Below are 13,000 nucleotides of genomic sequence, written 5' to 3'. Positions count from 1 at the left end.
TGTTAGAATAACTGGTGATTCTAATGGGTGAATGGCTGTTTGCCTCCCTGTATTAATCCTGCAACAGACTGGCAACCTGTCCACAGTGTACACCGCCTCTTGCTCCATCGCAGCTGAGATAGAGCTTTCCTGTTTATCCATCCTAAATTGGATAAACAGGAAAAAAAGTAGTGAGTGTAATGATTCAAACAATAAGGATTGGTTGAATTGTTTTCATGTAAAATTCTACAAATGCCCTCAAAAGGCTTGTTTGGTGTTGTTAACATATACTCTAAAAAGGTTAAAAGCAACATGGTTTTGTGAATGTACTGCTCTCATTACATAATTACATTACAATATAAGTGTGCTTGAAAAAATGAATCATACTGGATATGCAGCTGCCTTTCTTTTGATGTATTATGAAATCCTATTTTATTTCTCTTCACCAACATTTTTTCCTAGAAAAAAAAGTCCTGTATTCTTCTATTTTTGCCTCCTGAAGGTTTTGTGCAATGGAAAATATTTCTCCTGTCTGTAACAGTCATGCTAATAATTTCTTCTCTTTGTGTTTGCTCATCAGACACATGCTGCTTGGCTCTTGTTTTCTCTCTCCTCTCCTCAATATTTCATGCCACTGAAAGTGCATCTATTCTCAGCGTCCCCATGCCCTACCACCTCCTGACTGTCAAAACATAATTTTCTATCATTCGACACCCCTCCACCTTCTTAACCCTCTCTCTGCCACTCGGTCTTCCAACAAGAGGCCATTACTGTATGTACGTGTATTAAAGTTATCTAAGGTGTTGTTTGGGTTTATTTCGGACTTCGGACTAAACCTGATGCAGCCAAACACAAAACTGTCCTTTTGTTAATATGTACAACGCACCATATGTGATTTTCAGAGTTTTACTTCTCTCAGTTTCACAAAAACTACATGGCCTAAAAATTATTTATTTAAAATATGACTTTTTGTTATTTCAGTCCACCTTCAGATGAACTCTGGTGACTTGAGCCATTAAGTTTTTACCAAAACGTTCCTGCCGCCAGTCATGTCCATAATAACAGGTTTCTGGCAAAGTTGTAATTTGTTTCCCCCTGAGGGTTTCCATTTGGAAACCAGCATCAAATATTTCAAGGTGTATGGGTTACCACACCTATAACAAAGTGGGCTGTGACCCAGAACTTGGCCTGCCACACTATGCTGACACCTTGTTCACATTTCATCCAGTTTCATTATTTCTTTATTATGAAGCAGCATCTACTGGAGTTTACGTGTGTTCCACACATACAGTACATACCATAAAGGTATCAGCATGACTTCAACAGAGGGTCAAATAGAATCTGAGTCTCCAGTTTTCTACAAATCTCTGATGTTGGAAACGGACAATCTGACAAAAAACAAGGGATGACAAAAAAAGTAGGATCTGAGTATGTCTTTTAAGCTTTACTTCTTTGATTTTTACCAGAATACTTCACTGATATGTGAACAATCACACAGTATTTCAGGATCTTGTTTGAAAACCAGCATTTCGGACCATTGCGTGTTCATTTATAGGTTTTTGACTAGTATATGTATCCATCCATCCATTCTCTGCCTCTTATCCTTTTACAGGCTCGCAGGGGGGGGGGGGCTTGAGCCTATCCCAGCTGTCTTGGGGCGAGAGGCAGGGTACACCCTGTAACCCTAACCCTAAAGGTTGCCAGTCTGTCGCAGGGCTGACACATACACACAGACAACCATTCGCACTCACATACACACCCGCATTCACACACACCAGCCATTTGTTACTGGGCTGGGGGACAGCCGAACGACAGTCACCTGGTGCTAAATAACTATTATATTTAGCTTAGCAAAATAGCGTCACATAATTAGAAGGATTATTTCTTTGCATCAAATAAAACAACAAACCAGGCTAAAGCTACACGAGCCTGTTATGGTCAAAAACTGCGCAGGATGCTTTTGGTCTCGGTGGACTTCACAGGCCACAAACAGTAATGGTCCTTTCAAGCTATCTAAGGAAATATCATTTGCAGAATATCAGACCAATTTACAGTCACTTATGAGTGAAAATGAGGTCTCTGTTTCAGAATCAGTAAGTCATCATCTATCTATCCATGATATGTGTGCTATTTAATGAGGAAAAGTGGAGACTAATATGAAAAGTGGGAACCCATTGCAGAGGGAAACCCTGTAAAGCAGCTAGGATTTGCAAGCACTACAGTATAGGTACAACTGCTGGAGTATTAAGAATTAAGAAAAAAATAAACATGTAGTAAATTAATAAAAGCCATCAGTGACACTGAACTGAACATGGTGACTTTGTGTCCCAAAGAAATCTTTCAGTTTTTCCAGGCGCCGCTGGAGTTACACTGATGTACAATGTGCTGGCTGTGGGATGACTGGACACTGGAGAGGTTACAGTCTTCTTTTTAAGAGCAGTTAAGTTTGAAAATGGAACAGGGTGGCAGAGGTCCAGTTTTCAACAAGGAGACTGCAGTTAAAGTCCAGTTTTGGTGCTTTATGTTTCAGACTTGTTACCCTAGTTTTCACTCGCTGGTTATTTGTGGGCAATTAAAAGGATTTTCAGGTTTAAGAAAATATTTATTTTGATTTGTTTTAAAACTGTTTTACTTACCTAGAAGGGTTTGCCAAATGGTTATTTACAAGCAGGAGGGAGTGCCAAAGACTTGGAGAGTATAGGCACAAACAACAATGACTCCTTGGGTGTTTCTATGAGATGCCAGTGGCTGTGATAACACATCAGCAATTGACGCCCTGGGAATGAATTGGGACGGCGTGAACCCCCAGATGCTGACATGCAGAAATGCTGGAACGCCCAGGGGATCTAAAGAGGTGAACAAACTTTGATTTATTAAGAGGCAGTGCACCTTTGAATGTCAATTCATTCCCTCAATTATTCCAGTATTTAATTTCTCTCTAAACAGATTGCTTTGACAGTTCATCTCCCTGCTTCTGTCCTTTACAACCATTTAGCACATCACTCTCTTCTCCAGGCCCCATCCCAGCGTCCATTTCCTTGCGCTGTCTTTTAATCGCAGCCTGATGCTGAGGAACATTATTCTTGATTGCTCGGCAGATGCCATTGTCTTGGGCTTATATCTTCACAATCACATTAGCCATTTGCACAGCTGGGTACTCACTGAAGCGAGGCAGGTTAAGCACTACACTCGAGGGGACAAAACGATGGTGGCCCACCTGGAGTTTGGGCAAGGCCTGTCCTCAGCTTCATGCCATTAACAAAAACACTGCTGGCCTTGCTTCCATTTGGCTAATGCCTCCATACCTCCCTTCCCCACCTTCCTTTTCTCAGTCTCAACATGTTGCCTCCAGATTTTCACCAGTTTGTCTTCATTTCCTTCTCTCACACTTTGTAACTTTCTAACAGTTTTAAACCTACAAAATATATGTTCATGACAAATAAAACAAAAAAGCAGTAGGATGAGGGAGGGTTGACAAGGTGACACACTGTGACACAGGGATACACACTTTTACTTTTTACACAGCGCTTTTTATTTGTCTACGTTACCAGGTTCAAAAGGCTCCTGCCTCTGCTGTTTTTTTTTTTTCCTGTCACACTTAGTTTATATTCAAAGTTTGACATTTCACTAGATTAACTGATTAATCAAATAAATTGTTGTTTACTGACACCGCCACTGGACATTAAACTCAATCAAGGCAACCTCATTTTAATCCATTAACATTAAAGCTGAGATAAATCCAGAATGAGATGTAGGGAAAAGAAGAACAGATGGGTGTAGAAAATTAGAGATAGCACAGATAGAAGCCAGGAGGAAGAATAAAGAGGTCCCGCTGAGGAACAAACCAGCACATCGTTTTAACTGTAATGTTCAAATCAAATCAAATCAAATCACTTTTTATTGTCACATCACATGTGCAGGCACACTGGCACAGCACATGCGAGTGAAATTCTTGTGTGCGAGCCCCACAAGCAACAGAGATGTGCAAACACAACAACACAAACGAGCAAAATACAAGAATGGCCAACCTGAAACTAATAAATATATGTACAATATATAATAGTGTATGCATTTCTGGATGTGTATACTAAATATTTTCCTACGTGTGTGTGTGTGTGTGTGTGTGTGTGTGTGTGTGTGTGTGTGTGTGTGTATACACATTTTTACAAATTAAATAGTAAAAAAATAAAATAAAATAATAATAATAATAATAATAAAATATATAAAATATACAGAGTTGAATATGTGCAAAACAAGTGGCATTTATATACAGTGTGGAGTGCATAATGTTGAAGTTCCAGTAGTGAAGCTGAGGTGTCTATGACGTGTTCAGCAGTCTGATGGCCTGATGGAAAAAGCTGTCTCTCAGTCTGCTGGTACGGGACCGGATGCTGCAGAACCTCCTTCCTGATGGAAGCAGTCTGAACAGTTTATGGCTGGGGTGACTGGAGTCCTTGATGATCCTCCCCGCTTTCCTCAGGCACCGCTTCCTGTAGATGTCTTGGAGGGAGGGAAGCTCACCTCCAATTATCCGTTCAGAGCACCGCACTACTCGCTGGAGAGCTTTGCAGTTGTAGGCGGTGCTGTTGCCATACCAGGTGGTGATGCATCCAGTGAGGATGCTCTCAATGGCACAGCGATAGAAGGTCCTGAGGATGCGGGGGCTCATGCCGAATCTTTTCAGTCTCCTGAGAAAGAAGAGGCGCTGCTGCGCCTTCTTCACTGTTTTGTTTGTTTGCTTACAATGGGAGTAAAGTAGGCTGAAGAATGAAATCAATAATGAGCGAACGAGGATGCATGAAAGCATTGAGGTTGATTGATGAGAAAAAATTATCAGAATAATCAATATGCCTATAGCTGCTGTTCATGAATTAATCACAAACACAGTCACAGTTAAGGTAACGAGCCGTGCTACTATAGTATGTATCAGTGCCTACAGCAAAATACAAGCTGTGCAGCTGCAGAGGCTGCGTGAGGCAATAAACACGTATAAACAGTGCAAAAGAACAAACGTGTTCAATAAGTTATGATACCGAGAAGCTTCACTCGGTCACATGATCAGAATACACTCAAAGCACATTATAAATCTGCAAAATCGGAGCCTCTGGTGGTTGAGACGAGCCGAAACATATGAAATGTCTTTCTGTGCATTTTCCCCTCACTTTCTCTGGTACTGTGCGGTCAGGACCCGCAGCAGGAAGCAAGAGATCATTGGTTCAAGTAGAGGGGGAAGAATATGCTCCTCGTGGATACACCACTTCTTTCCTCCTGAGTGAGAGGTGACAAAAGGATGACAAATGTTGGAGTGGATGGAGGTGAGTGATCCAGGAGAGCTGCACAGATAGGTGGCGGGACAGAGAGAGGGAGCGGGGGGGGAGAGAGTTGGGGGAGAAAATAAAGTGATGGTACTTGCTCTTTCATCCACCCCTTTACTCCAGTCGCCACGGCAACATGCCCGGAGGGCACTCAAGAGAGGCGTCATCACTGACAAAAACAACAGAGAAGCGGGGAGTGAGTGAGAGCAAACGAGAGCAAACTAGACAGACGGTGTGTATGAATGAGAGATGAAAGAGTGGAAAGTAGGCAGCAGATCTACAACCGACTCAGGCTGCGTCTCCTCGCTCGCAAAAAATTCTGACCTTCAGGGACTCGGCTAAGAAGTGTAATGAGCATTCATTTATCATCGGCGGTAATTCAGATTAATGTTTGGATCGCTCAGCAAAAAGTTGCACCGACAGAGTCTACGACCATGTTTATGGGTGTGACTATCACTGATATCCCCTCCAAAAAGGGACACCATTATGAGATATGAAATTGGCAGAGTTAATCAAACCGAGGCTAATGCTTAATATTTGGAATTAACTGAGCCATTAATACTGCGGGCAACCATTAGGCTAGATAGAGTGGTTAAACCACCACCGGCGAAATTAAACAGGTTAATTAAAGTCTCCAAATTTTCATACGCTCCCCCCTCGGTCTATATTTCACTGTTTAACACACACACATAAGCACACAGATACACTCACACACACATATAATTACTCAGACACATGTGTTATTACTGTACTTGTAATGGCCTTGCACTCACTGTATTAATTTTCTAATATTAATGTGAATCTTATTTCTAGCCGTAACCTTAAAGGGATAGTTTACCCCCCAAATCAAAAATACATGTTTGTTTTTTTTCCACTGGCGTGTTGTGTTGTTTGTCCCTCTAGATTATTTTGGTGTGAGTTGTCCAGTTTTTGAAATGTTGGTTGTAGAAATGTCTGTCGTTTACTGAATATAATAGAAGAAGATGGCTAAAAAAAAAAGGAAACTGGAAAAATGGAAAACCTCAGCAGCCTCAGCCGCCTGTCTTTTTCCACAAATCATGATCTGGCATTTCAAAAAAGATAAATCAGTTTGATACAGGAGCTGTACCATTGGGTAAAAGAAGTGTGTATTATATACCTATTGAAAGCACACAATCTCTGGACTTCAAGAGCAAGGCTTGAATCTGACGTAGAGACTGAAGGACGCTGTAATCTCACAGTAGCAACTTAACAATCATAAGGCTGGCCCAACATTATGCTATATTTGATATGACTTTAATTTAGCAAATCAGACCTTAGACTTAACTCAGGGGCACAGATCAAAGGAAATTAGGGTCGTTTTCCTTCATTAGTGTCACCTGTTAATACTTAGCTGAACCCCTTTTGCCTTCAAAGCAGCCTTAATTCTTCATGCTATAGATTCAACAAGGTGCTGGGAACATTCCTCAGATCGGGTGACCATCTGAGTACAGTGAACTCCCTGTCATGTTCAAGAAAGCAGTTTTTGATGCAACCTTCAGAAGATAGATACAGTGTTGTCATAAAGGGATGGGCATGGTCAGCAACAATAGTCAGGAAGCTTGTGGCATTTAAAGAATCTTCGCTTGGTAATAAGAGGACCAAAGTGTGGCAAGAAAATACCCCCACACCATTACACACCATTACACCACCAGCAGCCTGAACTGTTGATACAGGGTAGGATGGTTCACCGAATTCTGATCATACCATTTGACTTTTGCAAGAGAAATCAAGTCTCATTAGACCAGACAATGTTTTTCCTTTGGAGCCTGAACTGAACTTTGACTCGGTTTTCTTTTCTTAGCTGTCAGGCGTGGATCTTCTGTGTCGTTTTCTGTTGCAGTAACACATGTGGCTCAAGCTTTGACATGTTTTGCAGTCAGAGATGCTCTTCTGTATTAGTTGTAGTGCGGATACACGAGCCTGCATGCAGCCTGTTTCAGCTCCTATTTTTCCAGGACTTACATCATTTCCTCTGGGACTAATAAATTATTCTGATTCTGATTCTAACTCTGTTATAACAAGTGGTTATTTGAGTTCCCGTTGCCTTCTTATCAGCTGAAAAGCAGTCTTTCCATTTTTCTCTGACCTATGACATCAACAAGATATTTTCTCCCAGAGAACTCCTGCTTACTATATTTTCTCTTTTTCAGACCTTTCTCTATAAACCCTAGAGACAGTTGTGTGGAAAAATCCCACTAGAAACATCTCAGCAGTTTCTAAAATACTCAGGTCATCCCTTCTGGCACTGACAACAATGCCACATTCAGAGTCACATAAGTAACTGTTCTTGTCCATTGTGATGCTCGGTTTCAACTTCAGACGATCGACCATGCACATGTTTACATGGCTACATGCACTGAGTTGCTACCATGTGATTGGCTGATTAGATATTTGTGTAAATGCGGATTTGAACAGGTATAAATCACTTCCGCATTTGCCTCATTTTTCAGACCAAGAGGCTACAACCATCTTCTATATACACTCTAAGGTCGAATATTTTGTGACCGTGTGAGTATTGTATCCCTCCTCCACCTCAGCTGAAGTTTGCAGATGTAGTTCACTAGAAGTAAAATTATTTCTGCATGAGACATCGCTTTTATGCCCACTGGCTTACATACCTGAAATTTTTCTAAAACTTTTAATTCCTGAGTCTTAAAGAAAATTCTTTTCAAAGCACTGTTTAGGATTGTGCAATTTGTGTACTCGTTGTGCATCTACACACACACAGAATGAAAAATATTGATAAAGAAGTCCTGAACACGATGGCGCTTTACATCAAGATGACTGAGCCCAGCACTAGATAGCTCTGTGTACCACTATTACAGTGTGGTGGCTTTGCATTAAACTTTCAACCATTTGTATATCAAACACTATAGCTGTTGAAATGTGAACAGCCTGATGATAATTAACTGTTAAACATGCGATAATGAGTCGTGAAGCAGCCAGAGGGGATGTTATTCTTACAGTGTGTTCTCCAGTTTAATCTCTCAGTAAACCCTGAACCTAATCTGTTCTTATGGAAACAGAAAAAAATACTTAAATTTTCAAGATGTGACCTGTACTGCATTTTTAAGGCCTGTAATTATGAAAGGAGTCATGGAAACCGTTTTATTTTAGATATCAGAGTTGTCACATTACCACTCTATATAACATACCGCATAAGTGCTTAAAGGAGCGCACTCTACCATATGGTCTGTGTCAAGGTTTACTAAAACAATACCTGATGAGAGGCTGTTGGGGGGGGGAAGGCAAAAAGACCAAAGTAAAGTAAAGGTGATTATTTTTAACTCGTTAACAAATGGGAAAATGTGACATCAAATAAGTTGATTTTTCATGTTTTGCCTATCAGTAGTAATTTTTTATAGTTAGGTACACACAATAAAGCAGAAAGGCTGGAGCAAACTATCCACTGGGTGCAGCACTGACTGATTGACTCTGACCTATTTACTAATTAATAGGTGGTGCTAGATGGGCTCTTTTGGAGCGGTTTTATTGTTTGTCAAATCAATGTCCTTTAAACCTAAAATCACCTTCACCTTAGCTTTAAATAATCAAATTCCTCACTACAATATGACTGATCCTTTTATTTTTACGCATATATTTTCATTTTCTTGTGAGACGGTGCATGTTTTGAGGGGGCGGGGCGGGAGAATAGATGGACTTGTGGGCACATCTCAGCCGTCAGAGGGCGGGTTTGTAGCGTTGTGTTCGCAGCGTGTGGCTGCTGCTGCTACTGCTGCTGATTAGAGAAGCGGCAGGTCACCTACAGCTACACAAATCTCAACAGCAGAGGTCCAGCGCCTTGGATGCGACTCTAAAGCGCGTCGAGAACAATAAGCACCGACTTACAGCTGTTAGTTTTGAATGTGGTAGACTGTCTTTCTAGTGAAAGAACTGGGAAAACAAAACAAAAGGTGTGACTTGAAAAAGTGCCCAGCGGGCACGCGTCAGAAGTCCGGATAGATTTGGCACAAGTAAAGATGCCCAAATAGGTTTCGTCGCAATGGGATTTGAGTTGAAGAACACGTAACCACTTACAAGTCACCCCGATTCAACCCGTTGTTAAGGTAACTGGAACTTGAAAAGGCGTATTTTCTTTCTCTTTTCGTCTTCTTCTTCTTCTTCTTGACCGCTGGGATGTTGTGAGTGACGCGTCGCCTGGGACAGAAGGAGCGGGGACGCAGAAGGAAGAGGGGGCACCAGAACTGGCTGAGCAGCGGAGGGATTATGGCTCTCGCAACGTTTTCCCTCAGCCTCATCACGCTGGCGCTTACAAACTTGCACCTTTCGAGAGCCAGCAATCGGCATGCGGTGTACTGGAACAGTTCAAACCTGCTGTAAGTGGTGCACTCTCTCCCCTTGTTAGCAAATTATCCGATGCTGGTCTTTGTCGATGCACACCTGTGTTGATAACTTGTTTACATGACGGTGTGAGCACCTTCTCCTGCAGCGACGTGCTTCTTTTATTTACAGCAAAGCCCTTGAACCACCACTGAAATACACCACAAGAGTTATATTTAAGAAATACGAGTTTATAATAAGATAATAACCAGTTGCAGTAGTTCATAAGTGTCTTCTTTTTATCTCTTCAATAATTCCAAGCTTCAGATGTTTCCTTTGTTCCCAGTCATTTAATCCATTTGAGTGCAGTAATACATCTCCACTGGGAAACTGTTTTTGCGATGCTCCTCGTGTTCACCCTGCCTGTAAAGTGCCTGCTATATAAATATTTGAATCCTGTCTCACATTTAGACCATCTACTTGCTCCCAGTATTGAGTCATTGAAGTAGTTTTCATTTTTTTTTTTTTACCTTGCTGTCTGCTCGTCCTCCCTGCCCCCATTCAGCATCAATGCATTATTCACATACATCACTCAAACTTGAAGAAGTCAGTGTATATGTGTGGTCATTACAAATAAGTATGCTTGCCACACTCACTCAAACATACCTCTGACTTTATTCTCATCCTGTGATTCCTCCGGCATCTGTGAGGTTGCTTACCTCTGGTGAGCTTTCTCAGGCTCTGCTATCTCTCTTTCTCTCTCTACTTCTATAAAGCCAGCTTGCTGTGGGGCAGAGATCGATGTGGATTCTACTGCCTTTGTCTTCTCATTAGCCAACAGTAAATTTATCTTTCTCACATTCTTTTATCTCTTCTCCTCACACAGCTTCCCTCTTTGCCTCCCCCACCACCCCCCACTCCTCGTTCGCCTCCTCTATCTGTGTTCCTCCTCTGTCCATTTGTATTCACCTCAGACGCGGGTCTCTCCTATCGCCTCTCTCTATCACATACTTTGCTTTTTTCTTCCTTCTCTTATTTTTCTACTGTGTATCACCAGCCCGTCTGTCCCCCTCAATTCCACCCCCCACCTTTCTTTTCCCCTCTTTCTGCATCTCATTTCCGCCCCCACATCTGCTGCTGCTGGTCCCTCACTCGCCTTCCGGGCTCTCTGCTGGGGGCACACATACAGTAAACGATTGGAATTAGAAAAGTGGGGTGAATTTAAAAATAGTCATTATAATAACAGTTCGGAAACCTGATGGAAACAGTAAAGGTGATGTCGCAGCAGTGTCACTTCCTCATTAACATTAATGTGAGAATGGCAGAGTCACATTCACAACTGTTTCAGATTTATGACTACAGTTAATCCCGTCAGTGTGACATGAATAGAGAGGGGGTGTATTAACTGAGACTTAGTTGCGTTTTAGTGCTGAAAAAGTGCACGGGTTTTTGAGTGCCATAATCAACAGTAGTCTATCTATCAATTTTAATTAGTTGTCTGGCGTGTGCTCCATCTAAAATGATTTTCACAGCGTGGGTATGTTTGCTCGGTGTAGTTATTCATTACAGCGTTAGCACATTCGGTGGCTTTAAATTGACATTTATGTGTTAAAATGACAAATATGTGCACATATTGATGAATTCAAAATGCAGTGTGTGTGTTTGTGTGTGAGAGAGAGGCATAGAGGGAAGGAAGCAGAGAGAGAAAGACAACGTGCAGGTGTGGGTCTACATGCATGCGTGTGCAAAACCTTCTTTCTCCACAGTGAGATACAAATCTCTAAAATAATGCAAAAACTGACCCAGTTTGCAGGTAGCAGACAAATCCTCAGAGGCTATGGCAAGAATACTGATGGCCATCAAGCCTTAAAAGGCCCAAGGCTTGGAGCCATTTCTCCTACATGCACAGAAACCAGCTAAAGGCCTTGCTTGTTCAGTAACGCAGCTCTGTCTCTCATCCAGCTTTCGTTATAGAGGCAAGCTCAGGAGGGAGCAGTAAGAAATGAAGGCAGCAGGAGAGAGAAAGAAACCAGAGGCCTTTAGGGCCAAAACTCTGGTTCAGGCCTTAATGTTTCACCCTTGAGCGCAGCATTCAGCACAGATGGTTACGGCACAGCTGCAAGAAATGGGATCACTTGGAAGCCAAGCTGTTTGTGCCAAAGCCATGAAAATGGCTTTTTATGATAACGCTCAGCTAGAAATGTCTTGCTCTGGTATACTGAAAGTCAAAAGTGGATTGTCACACAGTGGATTCCTCAGTAATACTGCTCTGTTTGATTCTTTTCAGCTTTTCTGAGGTAAACAACATCAGATGATTTATTATTGCTTTTTGTCATGCCTCGCACAATTTGAAACGAGATATCCCGATCATCATAACCCCAAGAAATACCTCGGAGTGCTTTGATTACCGCCCAAGCCCGTCACGACCGCACTACCCCCCATTAGAAAGTGTTGGCCTCAGCTTCCACTCTCAGCAGTGTGCCTGGCCAACTCGTTACAGATGTCCCTGCTAATGGCTGACTGAGGCAAGAAAAAACACACACGCAGGCCATTAAATCATCTCGCATCTGAGGCCATCTGCCAATTAGAGGGGGGAGATGTGGAACATCTTGAGAGCATGCCGGAGCAGCGGTGCACTGCGGTAGCCTCGCCTACCCGCAAGCAGCGTCCCATACTCCTGCCACCTCCTCCCATCAGGTGTCTGGCCTCGCTGGTTTCACAGGACGCATCTCCATAATTGCCCGGTGTGATGTGGGTGTGATGAAAACAGCAGCGCAGCTTTCATTCAATCTCCCACTCCCTCACTAAGTCACATAGTTCGTCTGCTAATGCTTTTAACTTAGCAGAACACCAGAGCAAAAAAGTCTTTGCATGGGTGTGTGAAGGAATACCAGAGAATTGCGTTTGAAAATGTGCCACACGTCTCTTTGCTAAATCGCCATTCCCTTGCCTGCTCAGCCAGATGAAAGCTTTCTTTCGCTGTTTGTGGCCGATACTTAGTGATTTACAGCTCAGCGTGTTTTATGCTACACATTATGGACTGATTTGGCCCTGAAATGGTGTCTGTCAAGCCCCTGGAACACACACACACAAAAGAAAACAACCCAATTCCCCACACAGTATATCTGGTGCTACAAAATAAATTATCACCTTGACAAATAGCTTCCCAGAGAGTTCGAGGAACAGCGGCCCGGTGATCAATGTTGAGTCAAGGTGCCGTCTTTCTCAACAGGCTCATTAACCACCAGGTCGGTTTTTGTGGGTGTGTAGACCCAGCTAGAGTTGGAGGCGGTCCCCTATGGGACAGAGGAGAACCTGGTGCCCTGTAGGAAACACTTTGTAGATATTAAGTTGCAGTAAAGGCAATCATTACTGAGAAATGAAGAAATGAGAGAGAGAAGGAT

At 42.4% G+C, this 13,000-nt stretch overlaps 1 protein-coding gene across 1 annotated transcript in view; it reads left to right on the top strand.

Annotated features, from left to right (window-relative positions):
* The first annotated feature begins 9,019 nt into the window (after window positions 1–9,019).
* The window catches only part of efna3a (ephrin-A3a), an 82,825-nt gene continuing 78,844 nt past the window's right edge, over window positions 9,020–13,000 (top strand). Inside the window, exon 1 of the mRNA XM_086280253.1 lies at window positions 9,020–9,652. Within this exon, the coding sequence (XP_086136379.1) occupies window positions 9,543–9,652 (110 nt within the window). The 5' untranslated portion in view covers window positions 9,020–9,542. The remainder of the gene's footprint in view (window positions 9,653–13,000) is intronic.

The sequence above is a fragment of the Aulonocara sp. 'chitande type north' Nkhata Bay genome, linkage group LG22, assembly GCF_057382095.1.
Source record: "Aulonocara sp. 'chitande type north' Nkhata Bay isolate Kocher_YH1m ecotype deep benthic linkage group LG22, A_spYH_male_GT1.1, whole genome shotgun sequence".
In the NCBI taxonomy this organism is placed as follows: Eukaryota; Metazoa; Chordata; class Actinopteri; order Cichliformes; family Cichlidae; genus Aulonocara; species Aulonocara sp. 'chitande type north' Nkhata Bay.
This window is presented reverse-complemented; position numbering and strand designations above follow the sequence as displayed.